This window comes from Tenrec ecaudatus, chromosome 5 (genome assembly GCF_050624435.1).
Source record: "Tenrec ecaudatus isolate mTenEca1 chromosome 5, mTenEca1.hap1, whole genome shotgun sequence".
In the NCBI taxonomy this organism is placed as follows: domain Eukaryota; kingdom Metazoa; phylum Chordata; class Mammalia; order Afrosoricida; family Tenrecidae; genus Tenrec; species Tenrec ecaudatus.
Window position 1 is genome coordinate 174,584,212 of NC_134534.1, and position 15,205 is coordinate 174,599,416.

General features: G+C 45.3%; 1 protein-coding gene across 15 annotated transcripts in view; it reads left to right on the plus strand.

Annotated features, from left to right (window-relative positions):
* The window catches only part of PARD3 (par-3 family cell polarity regulator), a 746,206-nt gene that overhangs the window by 311,671 nt on the left and 419,330 nt on the right, over positions 1–15,205 (plus strand). For all 15 annotated transcript variants that reach the window (XM_075550306.1, XM_075550307.1, XM_075550310.1 and 12 more), the window contains exon 4: positions 12,225–12,403. In XM_075550306.1, coding sequence (XP_075406421.1) covers positions 12,225–12,403 — 179 coding nt within the window. The remainder of the gene's footprint in view (positions 1–12,224; positions 12,404–15,205) is intronic.

The following is a 15,205-nucleotide window of genomic DNA, read 5'->3' on the forward strand; positions in this document are numbered from 1 at the left end:
TTGTGCTGCCTGTGACAATCACCGGGGTCACTCCCCTGCGGTGGTTTGCATCATGGTCCCTGGTGGCATCTCTCACTCTCCTTACCTTCTCTGTCTTCCTTTGATGGAGCTCTGGGCCGTCTCTGGCCTGGAGCAGCCACAAGGTAGGGACTCGCCCCCTTTTTTGATGTTCCGCATGAGGTTGCTAGGAGGGATGGTGTTGGCCCTCCTCAGTGATGGAAAGGACCACTTGGACTTGTATTTTGTTTTCTGAAATCTCTAGACTAGCACACAGTAGGTGCTCAATGAGTGCACCTTGATTAAGGCTGCCAGCGTGTTTCCCAACCATAGCAAAATCAACACAAGAAAGATCGCCATTAGCTGAGACAGACAGAGCTCTGCTTTTCCTTGGCTGAGTGCTCCGTGGCCTGTGGAAGGGTCAGGATTCAGCCTCTGGGACTGACGGAATGGGGGTTTTGCTGATGTACCGAAAAAGCGGGACACTAATAAAACTGCCCATTCCCCTGAGCGGTAGCTGTCGTAGCCAAGGAGTTGAAGGATGCTTCCGTTTTTCTGCTCCGGGTTCACAAGCCAGCCTCTGTTTTCATAAGCAGCTGGTGGTTTGCATAACTGCCCGGGGCTGGGCCTGACCCTCCGCTCCTGGTAGCAGGGAGATGAAAGTGAACGTCTTTTAACCTCTGGGCTGGTTTCTCACATACCTTTACTAGGCTTTTCCACCCTTAGGGGAAGAAAAGAAAGGCGCCCTTGAATTGAATCTTTAATTGAGAAGACTTTTGTTGCTGACTGATGTATTTTATCCAACTTTTAAACATGTGATCCTCCGTCCGTGAGGGTGGGGGGGCTAGTTATGAGAGTGACTATTTGTCCTCCGGCCTTGAGAAGTGGCTGCTGCTGGAATTAGGGAACCCTGGCCGTATAGGAGGGGCCCGAGTATCGAGTGGCTCCCTGTTGGCTGGCTGGCCACAAAATCCGCACTTTGACACCACCAGCGGCACCATGGGAGAGAGGCGGGATTTTCTCCTGTCTCCGAACCGCACAGCGGCAGCTCTACCCTGTCCTGTAGGGTCGCCATGAGTCAGAATCCACTCGATGGTATTGAGTTTGGTTGTTTGGTTTGAGTTGTACAAGGGCTTCGCAAAGCTTGGCATTTTGAACTCTACCCAGTTCTACCTGGAAAGTCTTGTTACTGGAAAGATTGTCGCTTAGAAAACCTCACGGAGGACAGGTCTGCCGCGAGGGGCCCTGAGTGAACTCCATGGTACCAACCACAGGCTGTAAGGAGCAGGAATAAAGAGGGGCAGGTTAGTTTCCACTAGCATCCCTGAGCTGGACGATGTGCCTCTCCTCCTCTCGCTCTGGACCAGGGATGCCAGGCGGGCACCTGCCTCTCTGGGCAACATGAGAGCAAACGGGGCTCTTCCTGGCTGTGACAGCCACGCCTTGCCTTGTCCTGAGGTCGCGAAGCCCTCCACTGTCAGTGATCCTCTAGGGGCTCTCCCCTCCCTCGCTGCTTTTCCTGGTGGCTGTCAGTTACTGCTGAGTCCCTTCCACCTACGCTGCTTCCAGACAGTGCAGAGGGCGACTCTCTGGTTTCCTTGGCTGCTGTCTTAATGGAAACAGGTCACCAGGCCTTGCCTTCCATTGAACTGCTGGGCTGGTTTGAATCATAAGCCTTTAGACCCGTGGTTTTCAACCTTCCTCATGTTGTAGTGACCCCCCCCCCCCAACCATACAATTATTTTCGTTGCTACTTCATAACTGTCATGTTGCTGCTTTTATGAATTGGAGGACCCCTGTGAAAGGGTCATTCGCCCCCCCACCCCACCCCAAAGGGGGTTGAGAACCACTGGTTTAGGCACTTAGGTGCTGAGCAATTGAATGAGATTCAGTGACACCACCCAGGGGCCCCTTGTTTATTCTTAGCCCTTCCCATATATTTGTGAATAGCCTTGTATGACATCTGGCTTCCTCACCCCTCTATCTGCCATCCATTTGCTGCCAGGCACTCGTCCTGATTCAGACAGATTTGGGGCCACTTGAGGAGGGCTTGCAGGACAGAGGCCATCATTTGGTGAGGAATGAGAGTGGGGAGAGGTGGTACAGTTTGGGTTATGTGGGCTGGTAAACTGTACTCATGAAAAGTGTATTTAGGGAGTTTTACAGGATGCCAATGGTGTGTTTAAGGGTTGAACACCGGACCCCAACTAACCCCTACAAACCCTCTGCCCGGTACTGAATCAAGTTTGATTCATAGTGACCCTGCTCACAGTTCCAAAGACTGTACACTGTTCCAAAGGACTGTACACTGTCCTCAAAATATGGCCCCCGAGGACATTTATCTGGCTGGCCCGCTAGATGTTTTTGGCCCATTTCTTTTTTTACTTCAAAATAAGATATGTGCAGTGCACATAGGAATTTGTTCATAGTTTTTTTGAACTATAGTCTGGCCCTCCAACGGGTCTGAGGGACAGTGAACTGGCCCCTGCTTACAAAGTTTGAGGACCCCTGCGTAGAGCTCGATGGGGCAGCAGCCTCGGCTTTCCCATGTGGACAAGCTCGTGAGTTTGAACTTTCCATGAGATTAGCCGCCCATGCTGAGCCCACAGCATAACCAGGACTCCTTATTTAATGTCAAGACCTACGTCATGTCATTGTATGTTGATGTTATTACATATTCTAACCACAAGCCTTCTCTCTTTCTATGCAGTTAGAGGAACTTAGACAAATGGATTTTTTCCCATTCTCCCAATGATGCTATTACATCACAGCTAGGACAGTAACACTAATACTTGCTGCTTTTATTCACATTTCCCCAGTTTTGCTTATACTCAGATGAGGGTTTAGACGGGTTTTGATCAGAGTGATTAAAGAATTAGTTTTAGAATGAGATTTCTAATGCTGCATGTTTAATATGCCTCAGAAAAAAATCATTGACTCCCCCCTCCCAAACAATAATATAACGGTAGGAAAGATACACAAATGTGTACACAAATACAGTCTCTTTCCGCCCCCTTGGAAAAGTTCCTTTTTCAGGTGGCTATCCTAGGAGGGCTGGATCCTTTCTCCCTTTGTATGCATCTGAGATTCTGCGTAAAACTGCCGAAAGCATCCTCTTATATAGGAGATAGGTTTAAAATTCCACCTTACCGAGAAGCCACCTGTCATCTCTAGTGAAAAGCAGCCATCCTGGGCATGTGAGACATCTTACTTCTTCCCAGACAGCACCATTGTCACCTCCAGATTTCATAGGGCAAGGGGTCAATGAACCAGGGCAGTGGGGTCCCTGTGGAGCAGCGAGACCTTTGACCCAGCCCTTAAACCATGCATCTTGGTCTAGTCTTCTGTACATTATGATATTTTAATTATCCGGAAGGCACCTTTCAGCTAGAGTACCCAATAGTCCTTGCTGTATGTATTTTTAAAAAATCCTTGGCAACCAGGCAATAGAACTGATTTCATAGCTTCCTTTCTGAGTCCTTGTGGCCGAGTAGTTATGCATTGGGCTACTAACCCCAAACCCAGCAGTTCAAAACCACCAGCTGCTCCATGGGAGACAGAGGAGGCTTTCTGCTCCTGTAAAGAAGCCAGAGCCTAGGAAACCCACAAGGGCAATTCTACCCTCTCCTAAAGGGGCTCTCTGAGTTGGAATTGACTGGACGGCAGTGAGTCTCACCACCCCCACTCCCCATGATTCATTCACTGTTTGAAGCAATTATCCTGCAATTGTCCACGTAGTTCTTCCCAAAGGTTTGACCTTAGTGGAAGAAAGACTGAGAAATACCTTTTGTAGGGAGGGCAGTCCTGAAATGGGAAGGTTGTTATCACAGTTCTGACGAGGCTTGTTATCCCCCTGGCCTGTGTGAATGGCTCAGCTCTTCCCACTGTGAGATGCAGCCTGCGGAGCTGAGAAATTGCTCCAAAGATGAGGGGGAGGCCCTTGGTTTCGCATGCAGAGCAAGTACGCCGTTTGCATGGTAAGTTCTAGTAGAACACATGTAACTGCATATTATTTTTAGATTTTGATTAAATACCTTGACAACACTTTCCCGTCTTCCTGGAAAAAGGCCATGAGTGGTTAAATAATTTAGAAATCACTAGAACAAGATAACAAAAGCCTTGGGAATATTGATGAGTTAGGGTTGGGATCGGAACAGTTAAAAATGTACATATATGTTCTAACTCATTATTAGATTTGCCAGTTCTTCCACTTATTTAAAAGGCACCTTACCTAAGAGAGACAAATCAATATTTACAGTGCATTAGTGCCACGGAGAATCTGAAATCTTGTGATTAGGGTTTATTGCTGTTTTATCCACTCTTCAAAGCAGCCGCAGACATCAAACAGTTCCCCGTCACCCAGGATCCGGGGACACTGCACGCATCCCTGTGTGCTTCATCCAGCAGCTTAATTATTGAAGATCCTTGTCTTTGAGTTTGCTTTTTAATATTTCAGAGGCTGTGCTTTGGATATCTGTATATTAAATAAATCAGAAGATTATGGGGTGAGAAAGTTAGATCATCAAGTTCTAAAGCACATTAATTTCCCCCAAATTGAGGCCGAGGAGAGCAATACCGATGACCAAATTGCCTCTCACAGAGAAGCTCTCCTTATTTCTACTTCCTGTAAAGAGCCCTAGCTGCATGAAAGCAGGCGTAAGGCTGGAACAGGCCAGGGATCCTAGCAAAGAAATAAAAATTAGAAGGAGAACTAGCTGTATTCGCATCTTATCCCCTTGGGACCAAGACAAAATCACCCATGTTCTGCTACACGGTGTTTCAGTTAACAGAGAGCCCGTCAGATGAAGTCTGCAGCGGTTGTTCACGATTCACGTTGGTTGACCGCGCCAGGCACCTATAGCAATCTCTCTCATGTAAAGCAGCTTCCGCTTGTCGGAAGGCCTCCTGTTCTTACCTCCTCCTCCTGGGCGGGGTCACATGCAGCTCCCCTGTGCTGCCCTTCTGATCTTGCTTCTAACGTGTTACATTGTTTAAAGATAGGGCTTTCCAGTGCTTTTTCCCACCCCCGTATTTCCATCCTGTTTTTCATAAACTTACTGCATCAATGAGGAGCTGTTGCCAGGGGCTTGGGTGGAGAGCAGATGTTTTGAGAATGATGAGGGAAATGAATGTACAGATGCGTTTTGCACAATTGATGTATGTATGGATTGTGATGAGAGTTGTATGAGCCCCTAATAAAATGATTTTTTAAAAGATGTGGATTGCAGTGTGTTTTATATTATTAGTATATCTTTACGGTGACATATATTATGATATTTTTATGCCAGCATGTATGTATAATATTGCCCATTTCTATCATAAAGCATAGCTTTTAAACCCACTGATTTTGTAGGGAAGGGGATGGAGGCCTTGTGCCAGGATGGTAAGTCTGTCGAGGCCAGTGGTTCTCAGCGTGCAGTCTGTGGTTCCTTGGGGATCAGTAAGACCATTTCTGAGGATCAGAACTAGAGGATTGCTAAGATCTCTTGCATTCTTCTCTGTGTGGGCTCATGTACTGATGGGTGACAGGGCAGGGTGCAGTAGATGGCTGCTATGCAGCTGGCCCCCAACCCATGCAGCCCCTTTCACAAGAGAGCGGAGTGGCACCTGGTCTTGTGCTGCTGCACACGGCCATGGCATCCAAGGTAGGCTTTGCCCCACGGGCTCAGAGTGTCTTCTAAAGCAAACCCAAACCCAACATTTACCCACTGTCCTGGAGATCGCCAGAAAATTTAATTGTATTCATTCTTGCCCCTTCAGTACACATTTAAAAAAATTATTTAATTAATGTATTTTTTACATAATAGCTGTAACAGGGGGAAAAGAGGCGGAAAGTGTGCGTACCACCTCGCCAAACTCCCGGGCTTGAGGAACGTGTCTGTGTGTTCTGTGCATCACATGCTGAGTTAGCCGTGTTCTCCTAGCCCTTCAGTGCTGTTCGCAAGAGCTCCTGAGGCTTAGACTCTGCTTGTTCAGACTTGGGTGTCTGCTGTGGCCACCAGCTTCTAAGAAATCAGTGGCGTCTCATTAGAAGGCAAACCCAAATCCAATTCACTGCCATTGAGTCAATTCCGCCTCGTAGTGATCCTGTAGGACACGGTGCAACTGGCCCTGTGGGTGTCTGAGGCTATCTTTCAGACAGAACAGAAAGCTCATTTTTTTCCTCTCCCACAGAGCAGCTGGTAGTTTAGAACTGCTAACCTTGTGGTCAGCAGCCAACTAACTCATAACTCACTAAAGCCCCGGGGCTCCGGAGCAATTAATTACCAGAGGTCTCCCTAGAAAATGGAACTTTTTGAAGCCCGTTCATACTGCCAAAGATAACGTTTCAAGCTTTCTTGTGAAAATTAGGTTTGGGAGCCTTGCATCGCCCTGTGAGCTTGGCCGCTTCCCAGTAATTAGGCATTTCTGATGAAACCGCAGTCGTCTTTGCCTGTGCGGCTTCTCACATGAAGCAATGTGTCAACATTTGGAAGAGTACCATAGCCCAGTGAACTAGTCCTTGGCCATTGGCTCCTGCACCATATTACACAATTCCTCACGGGGTAAAAAGTTTACTCAAAGTGCAAGGTAGACAAGCAGACTTCGGTGTAAGGAAAGGTTTAATATTCCACATTTGTGAATCTGTGAAGCTTTGCTGTGGCATTGAAGAGAGATACACACAATTATCTGGAAAGCAAATTAAAATACTTGCTCTCCTTCTTCCAATAACCTTTCTCTGAAATTCCAACCACCCCCCCCTCAGATATGCTTTTCCAGATTGCAGCAGACAGAGGCAGATATGAGAGTCCAGATGTTTTCTGATAAGCAAGATAGGCAGCAGCGTTACTTTCCTGACTAAATACATTTGCTTTGTGAATCGGGCTTTCACAAAATTAGGCTGTTGATGTTAACATGTACATAGGTTTATTGCTGTTTACTGAAAGTGAATTAAGAAAGTAGTTTTTAATTCTCATTTTCACTTATAGTGTGGGAAAACATCACTAGCCATAGCCCACAGGAGCCAAAACTCTCTGGGACTGTTAGGAATTTTTAGTGTGAAAGGGTCCTAATGGGGGGGGGGATGGGGGGGACCCTGGTCCCATTGTACTTTATTATCCTCATAGTGTATCCCTTCCGTTAAACTGGCACCCTTTTCTTCTCCCATTTTAAAGGTGCCTGAAATTGAGATCTTCTTGTGTCTGAAATTGAGATCTTCTTACCGTCTGCATCGTTAACACAATGTTGGTTTAACTTTCTGTCTCCCATGATACTATGCGTTAACATCAGTGTATGCTTTCCCCCGTGTGTTTTAATTCTACTTTGAAATGAGTGGCCACCGCAACAAAGTCCTTCCCTCTAAAAAAGTAATTGTTTTTATTGAGCTGTAATTTAATAGTTCGGTCATATCAACAAGGGCTGTGCATTCAGTATCTCGCTCACCTTTGGTATTTTTATTTTTCCCTTTCCCCTTGTCGTCATCAATCCTGCTACCGTCCTCCACTTCCCAGCGTTCCTGTACAGATGGCGACACAGACTCGGGCAGACGCCAAACAAGGATCTGTTAACAGTGACCACACAATATGGAGAGGGACCCCAATCTAAGAGAAAGCAGAGAACACTGGAAGTTGAGAATAAAATCACATGGAGTCCCTGTTTATAGCTCCCCATAGCTAGCAGCGGTGTTTGCTGTCACAGGCAATAGTTGCACTGCTGGAGGCCTGGGAGCCTGACCTCCTTGTGGAGATTTCCTTCTGTGACCTTGGTCTCCTCGGGTCACGCCTGAGCCTGAGCTTCAGCGTGTTTAAGTCAACTACTAAGACAAAGCTCGTTCAGATCCCTGTGAGGTAGTTACGTCATTGGTTAGAATACAGTGTAACTGAAACTTACGATCGATTGTATCAACTGTGATCTGTACGCTTGTTTATATTTGCTGTCAAGTCAATTCTGACTCATAGCCTGATAGAGGGCTTCCGGGATGGCAAATCATTACCGAAGCAGGCAGCCTCCCCTTTCTCCCTCCGAGTGACTGGAAGGTTTGAACCACTGACTTTGTGGTTAGCAGCCCAGTGTGCTACATGTCAAAGCAAACCTGGTGCTGTTAAGTCTGTTCCAGCTCAGAGCAACCCTGCAGGACCCTGCAGAGCCGCCCTTTCGGGGTTTCGAGGCTGCACTGGTTACAGGAGCAGCCAGCCTCCTCTCTCTCCTGCAGAGTGGCTGGTGGGTTACCTGCCGAGCTGTACCTTGGCATCCGAGTGCTGCACCACAGCGGCACCTGGGCTCCTGCTCAGCTAGTTGACTGTGCCTCACAGTTACAGTGTGAATGAGGTACCGGCATTGTGGCCCTGTTGTGTTTTCATTCGGACCCGGTTCAGCGACTTGTGTGCTCTGTGATGGCCCGGGCCCTGCTGTATGTGCAAACTGCTGGAAAGCCTTGACTTCTGCAGCATGATGATGTCATTGGGGGCATGAACACATTGTTTGCATTCTAAATTGGATTCTGTTCTTATCCCATCAGCTTGGCAATCAAATACGAGACACCGTCGTGACTTTGACAGTGAGCGCAAATGTAAACACGGGTTCTGAAATGGCACGTGCAAATAAATACTCTAGGGTATGTTTGTAATGATTTCCCGCATACACGTCTGGAACATGGAGGGAACAAACATTTGAATGAAGAGCTCATTGGGGTGTACAAGGGGCACGTGGCATGTTGTAGTTTATGTCCACTGAACCCCTGGCTTGTGCCCTGCCACCCGCCAGAAGAGAGACTGCCCCATCGTCTGAATGCCCTCCTGTCACCGGCCTGCTTTCTAATCTCCCTTTCCCCACTATGCATTCTCAATTTTATTTAGAAAGTTTCCTATATGTGAAGAGAGAATGCTGAAGGATTTTAGCTGTTTCAGACCAACAGGCACACTCAGATCCTGTCAGGAGTTGATGCTCCTAATTATCTACCAGACCTGAATTGTGTATGTGACGCATTGTTGTGAACCCATTTCCCAACCAGGTTGGCTAAGCTGTCTTGCAAAGTGCAGTTAATGAAATCTGATGTAGTCCCTGAATTTATTTGAGGGGCTTAAGTATGGTTGCAGGTGGTTATTTGTTGCAGATTGTGGGTACTGCAACACAATATTTTTGCTTTGTTAGGGTTTTTTGGTGTGGGGACAATGGTTTCTTACAACCTTTCCTTGGTTGCGAAGAGTGCTTCTTTTAGACCAGTGGTCCTGACCCCGTGAGGGTTGAACGACCCTTTCACGGGGATCTCCCGATTCATATCAGTAGCAAAATGACAGTGATGAAGTAGCAACAAAAGTCATTTTATGTTTGGGGGGGGTCACCACAACATGAGGCACTGTATTAAAGGGTCGCAGCATTAGGAAGGTTGAGAACCACTGTTCTAGACTTTTAATAAGAAACACAGGAATCCAAGAGTCCAGTGTTGCTTAATTGCTGACATAGTAGACCAGTTGCCAGTGAGCAGACTCTGGCTGGTGATTGACCTCTAGCGTAGCGGAGAAGAACTGCCTTTTACACCCTGATTTTTCAGAAGTGGTTTGCCACGCCCTTCTTCTGAGGTGCACGGCTCATATTTTTAATCTGTCCTTTAGGAGCTGCGAGTGTTAACCCTTTGTGCATCCCAGGAAGTCTGATCGAATAAGCTTCTCTAATTACAAAGCAACAAACCCCATACCTGAGGAGCAATATTCAAATAGCTACTTTCTCTCCACCTTTAGCCCCTATTTTGTTACATGGTGCCTTTTTTTGTTTTTTTGATGATCCTGAAAATTGTTTTGTTGCCTTTTGGGGAGAAAACTTTTCCTATAACAAGAGCCATGCAAGAGAGGGGGGGGGGCAGTATTAACACACACGAATTTATTGATGTGTATTTTCTGTGCACTAGTTTTGAGAGTGCCTATAGAATCCTTTTGGGGCTTCATTTTCTTGATGCAAACTATAAGCAGCATGAGCTGTCACAGGTATGTACCCACACTTAAGAACTAGAAATTATTCGTCCTATAATTTGCATGTCATATCCCATCCAATATATTAAAATAACCATCAATAATATTTAATTCTCAGCCCATGTGTTTTTCCTCTGATAATATATGCCAGGCTCTGTCATTGATATCTAGTGTCTTGATGTCGCAGCACATGTGACATGAAGTGTCGCTGTGGTTCAGGTGCTGACTGTTTTCTCCGACCATGTTTTCCTAATTTGCTCCAACACCTCTGACGCTGTTGGGTTGACAGTGGTTTGGATGTAGCCTTGTGTGCGCTACCAAGCGCCTATGTGACCACTGCTTTGAAATGTTTCCCATGAACTTATAGAAATGAGCTTTTATCTCTTCTTGGTTAAAGTCATTTTGTTAGAGGCTTTTAAAAAATAAATATTTAACTGCGTGCATCCTTCTTTGGGAAAACAGATGATTCTAAGTGTAACATAATCCAAATTTTATTTTCAGCCTGTCATAACTGTATATGTTTTCCAATGGCTTTTGCTTAGTTGGTCAATGGGCTTTTTATTACTCGTGTAAATATTACAGACTCCGTGGTTTTAGTCTCCTTTGGCTCTCTGTCCTTCTGTTTCTTCTCTGCCGTAATGATGACAGCCACCAAGCCCCTCAGGGCCACAGATACAAATGAAACCTTGAATCTGTGTTACTGATTTTGTCATGCAATTTGCAAACATGTTCCTCCTGTTGTTGAATAGAGTTGGTCCCACACTGCCTTTCATGTAATTGTGTATGTGGGTATATGACAAGGATTCTTTGCACATTATTTGCAGGATTTCCTGTCTTTTACTCATATCTGCTTAAAGATTCTCTTTATCTTAAAGATAAGAAATTTTTTTTCTGTTTCTTTTCTGATAATAATTTCTCCTCTGTCGCAGGGAGGAAACCAGCAAGTCAGGGTGCAGTGTAGCAACGATGAAACATACAACTTGCCTCTAGTTCCTACATGCTTCCTCGTCCTCCCCCCGCCACTATCATGATCCCAATTCCACCTTACAAATCTGGCTAGACCAGAGGATGTACACTGGTACAGATAGCAACTGGAAACAGGGAATCAGGACCAGTGGTGAGAGTAGCGATACTGGGAGGGTAGAGAGAGGGTGGGGTAGAAAGGGGGAACCGATGGGAAGGATCTGTATGTAACCTCCTCCCTGGGGGACCGACAACAGAAAAGTGTGTGAAGGGATATGTTGGATGGTGTAGGATATGACAAAATAATAATTTATAAATTATGAAGGATTCATGAGGGAGGAGGGAGCAGGGAGGGAGGGGAAAATGAGGAGCTGATACCAAAGGCTCAAGTGGAAAGCAAATGTTTTGAGAATGATGACAGGAACAAATGTACAAATGTGTTTGACATAATGTATGTATGTATGGTTTGTGATAAGAGTTGTATGAGCCCCCACCCCCTAATTAATAAAAATGATTATAAAATAATAATTTTCCCTTTTAATTTAATGAAAAGTTTTCATGGATGAGCTGGACATTTTCTAGACTCTATCATTTTAGTTGTAAACTAAAATGAACTTTACTGCCATCAAGTAGATTCTGACCCTGGAGGAGAGAGTGAATGAAACTACTGCTGGGGGTTTCCAGACTGTAACTCTTCTGGAGGTAGAAAGCCGCCCTGCTGGTGGTTTTGAACTGCTGGCCCTGTGCTTAGCAGCCCAGCGTGTAACCCAAGATGTCACCAGGGTTAGATGTCATCCAAAATGAAATGAAATTTGTTTTATTGTGTAGAGTTTTAATTGGGTGTTTGGGCAACATTTGACTCAAAAATGAAATATATTTAAACATTAGCAACCGTTGTTTTTGTGACGATGGATTAAGTTGCATGCTGCGTTAAGAACTTTCTTCCATTTATCCTTCGCAGTAACTTTTTACTGCCACCGCTGTGGGAGGGGGTCAGAGACATGGGAACATTAGCCAGTGTGCCCAAGACCACATGGGCGCCAAGTGGATGGGCACGAATACAAACCCAGGATGGCTGCTTTCAGAGCGGCTAACCTCTGTACCACACCCAGCAATCACTCTCATTCACCAGGAATCGTATTCAAAGAACTACAGGGATTTCTATTTAGAAGGCTGACCCCCTGACATTTTCTTAAAAATCGTTATCCATTTAATTTGGAGGTTAAACTTATTTTATCCTAACACTTACCTTTCAGACATGAGTATATTTCCCTTTTTTTCTTTCTGTTTTTTTAACCTAGTGCGTTATTTTGTTTATAGATATGCCTCTTCATGTGCGACGAAGCAGCGACCCAGCGTTAATTGGCCTGTCAACTTCGGTCAGCGATCATAACTTTCCCTCAGAAGAACCATCACGGAAAAACCCCACGCGCTGGTCTACAACAGCCGGCTTCCTCAAGCAGAACACTGCTGGCAGCCCCAAAACCTGTGACAGGAAGGTAACCACCTCCTTCCTCCTCCTCTCTTCCTGGGAACCCTGATGGTGTCATCTGTTGGGTGGATCCTTTGCTATGTGTGTGGCCACTTGGGAAACAGACAGGGAGGCCGTATCTGACCTCATCCGGCCTCCCTATTGCCATGAGGCAGAGGTCACACATGTCTCCTTTCTCTGTGCTTCTTGACCTAGTCTGACACCCACGGTTCCACCCACAGCACTCTGGTTCCATCATGGGCTCGATCATGTAGTATTACAGTGGCCACACAAAACTCACAGACAAGACTCTCATGGCCCAGGGCACCACCTTGGTAGAGTAATGTTATGCATTGATGGTTAACCACAAGTTCAAAACCACCAACTGGTTGGCATGAGAAAGACGAGGCTTTTGACTCTTGTATCGAGTCTTGGAAACCCACAGGGGCAGTTTTTGACTGTTCTTTAAGATTGAGTTGTGTTGGAATTGACTTGATGGCTGTGAGTGCTGTTTGTTTGCTTGTTTTTAACTGGGAAAATTAGCACAAGCCACGACCAGAAAGCATTAAGGGTACGGCCATTGGCCCACGGCAAAACCTCTCCATAGCAGCCAAGATCGCTCTCTCTGGTCCTCAGCCTCTCAGCCACACGGTGCCTTGGCCTCTGCCTCTTCAGACCGAGACCTGGAATGTGCCCCACTGGTGACTCTTTTCCTTGCTAGTCCAGGGATTCCGCTCTGTCCGTGCTTCTGCGACCTCTCATCCTTACAGCCTGGGGATTGCCTATTGAAAGACCACGCCTCTCTGTTAGTGTGGGCCACACCCCATTTGCATAGGCCCGCCCAATCACTTGGCAGAAGTTCCAGAGACCAGATAGAAGAAGAATCATATTAAGAAAGGCCACTTCACCGCACTCAGATGCTGTCATTCTCTTCTGCTTGGTTGTTTATATTACTACTTTTTTTTACATTAAATAACAATGTGTTGAACATTCTTTCACAAAAATTTATTTGTTCTAATAAAGTCATACTCAGCACACTTTCTCCCTCTATGGAGAAAACTCAGATTCATTGCTCTTTCGCCAGTTCTGACCCGTAGCGTCCCTTCAGGCCAGAGGAGAACTGCTCTCGTGGGTTTCCTAGCCTGTAAATCTTTACGGGAGCAGAAAGCCTCATCTTTTTTCCCTTGAAGGAGCAGGTGCTTTTAAACTGATGACCTTGTGGTTAGCAGCCCAACTCAAAAGCCACTATGCTACCAGGGCTCCTCTGAATGGAGAAGCATGTGATATAACCGAATCCCTACTTTCAGAAAAGAGGGGTTTATATCCTAGAACACATGGAAGTCCACTCGAGATGGAATCCCACTCTCATTCAATACCCACCAAGTGCCACGTGCAGTCAGGTTGTCTTTGCATTTCTTTTGCTTTACCTTGCAAATAATAACTTCCTAAACATGCTGACTAATTTTATGCAGCTTCCATTTTATTGTAGGAGTTTCTTTTTTATTCAATAATTATATACCTGATTGGAATGCAGTTGTATTTTCAGTCAAAAAGGACTTTACTTTTTTTCAATATTCAGACAGTACGCCTGGGGAAAACAGAGTTGCTGAAGAGGCACAAAGCATTACATTTATTTATTTCCGCTGCCTCGCTGAGAGCTTCCTGATGCTGGTATTTCAAGGTGTCATAAATCCTTATCAGTGTGCAGTGGTTTAGGTTCTTATGTATAAACAGGTGGAAATAAATTAGTTAAGAACTCACAGGCTTATGGCTTATTGGTCTCTGATGGTTAGAATAAGTTGACATTCTTATGTAACTCCCCCACATAGTTAATTGGCATCTCTTATTTCAAGTCCTGTAGGCAATGTAAGCATTTTCAAAGTAATGTTGCCAGTCAGTAAACATCTCTTATTTCCGAGCAGAGAAATCACATGCTGATACGTTGGAAATCTACATGTTGGGCTTCTCTCCTTCTGGTTCAGAATCACAGCTGAGAGGTAGACTCTTGCGAGTTAGAATCCTGTCGATGTCTCATTCCATTAGGAAGCAACAAGAACCCTATCAATTGAGTTTACTGTTCAATGATACCAGCTGAGAGCTTGGGATGGCTAAGCATTCTCTGCGCTTTTGTATCACTGCCCCTCTTTGGAAAAATAAAATTAAATTTTGGGGGTTTTTGAATACTCTTTTGGGGAGATGAAGAGACCTTGGCTGTTTTTCACTATTCTTTTGGGATATGTACTCATTTTTGTTTTTCAACTTTTTAGGACATTTTATTTTCTCCACTGTTTTCGGGCACATTTTGTTCTTACGTTGTGTGGGAAATAGCTTTCTAGATGGTGTGTTTTCATTTGAGATAGAAATCTAATATATTTCATCTTGAAGAGGATTTCAATGCATGTGAATGCTTGAATCCTCCTTGGTCATCTTTATGAATTCCTTTCATGGGAGGATAAAGGGTGAGACTGGTGTTTATGAGGAGAGCCTCTGGTTCATTCGTGAAAGAAAGATGTCATGAGTCACGTATTAGAATCAGCCTACTGTGGAGCTGTAAGGAGAAAGCTTGTGTACCACTTCACTGTGCAGTTGCTATAAACCATTGATCATACCTCTGAATACGAGGTATTGCTCATAACAGTGTTTGTCAACTCAGAAAGTCGCAGAGGAAGATGTAGCTTTAAAGTTAGTACATCTTGAGTAACTTTCAGGAGAAATTCTTACTTGATTGCCATCATTAGCCCCTCTCCACCCCCATTCCCCTTTCTTAAAGCGAGACCCTGGGATGCTCCTCAACCCCAGGTCTGTTATTTCTGTCTGATTTAGCTGCATG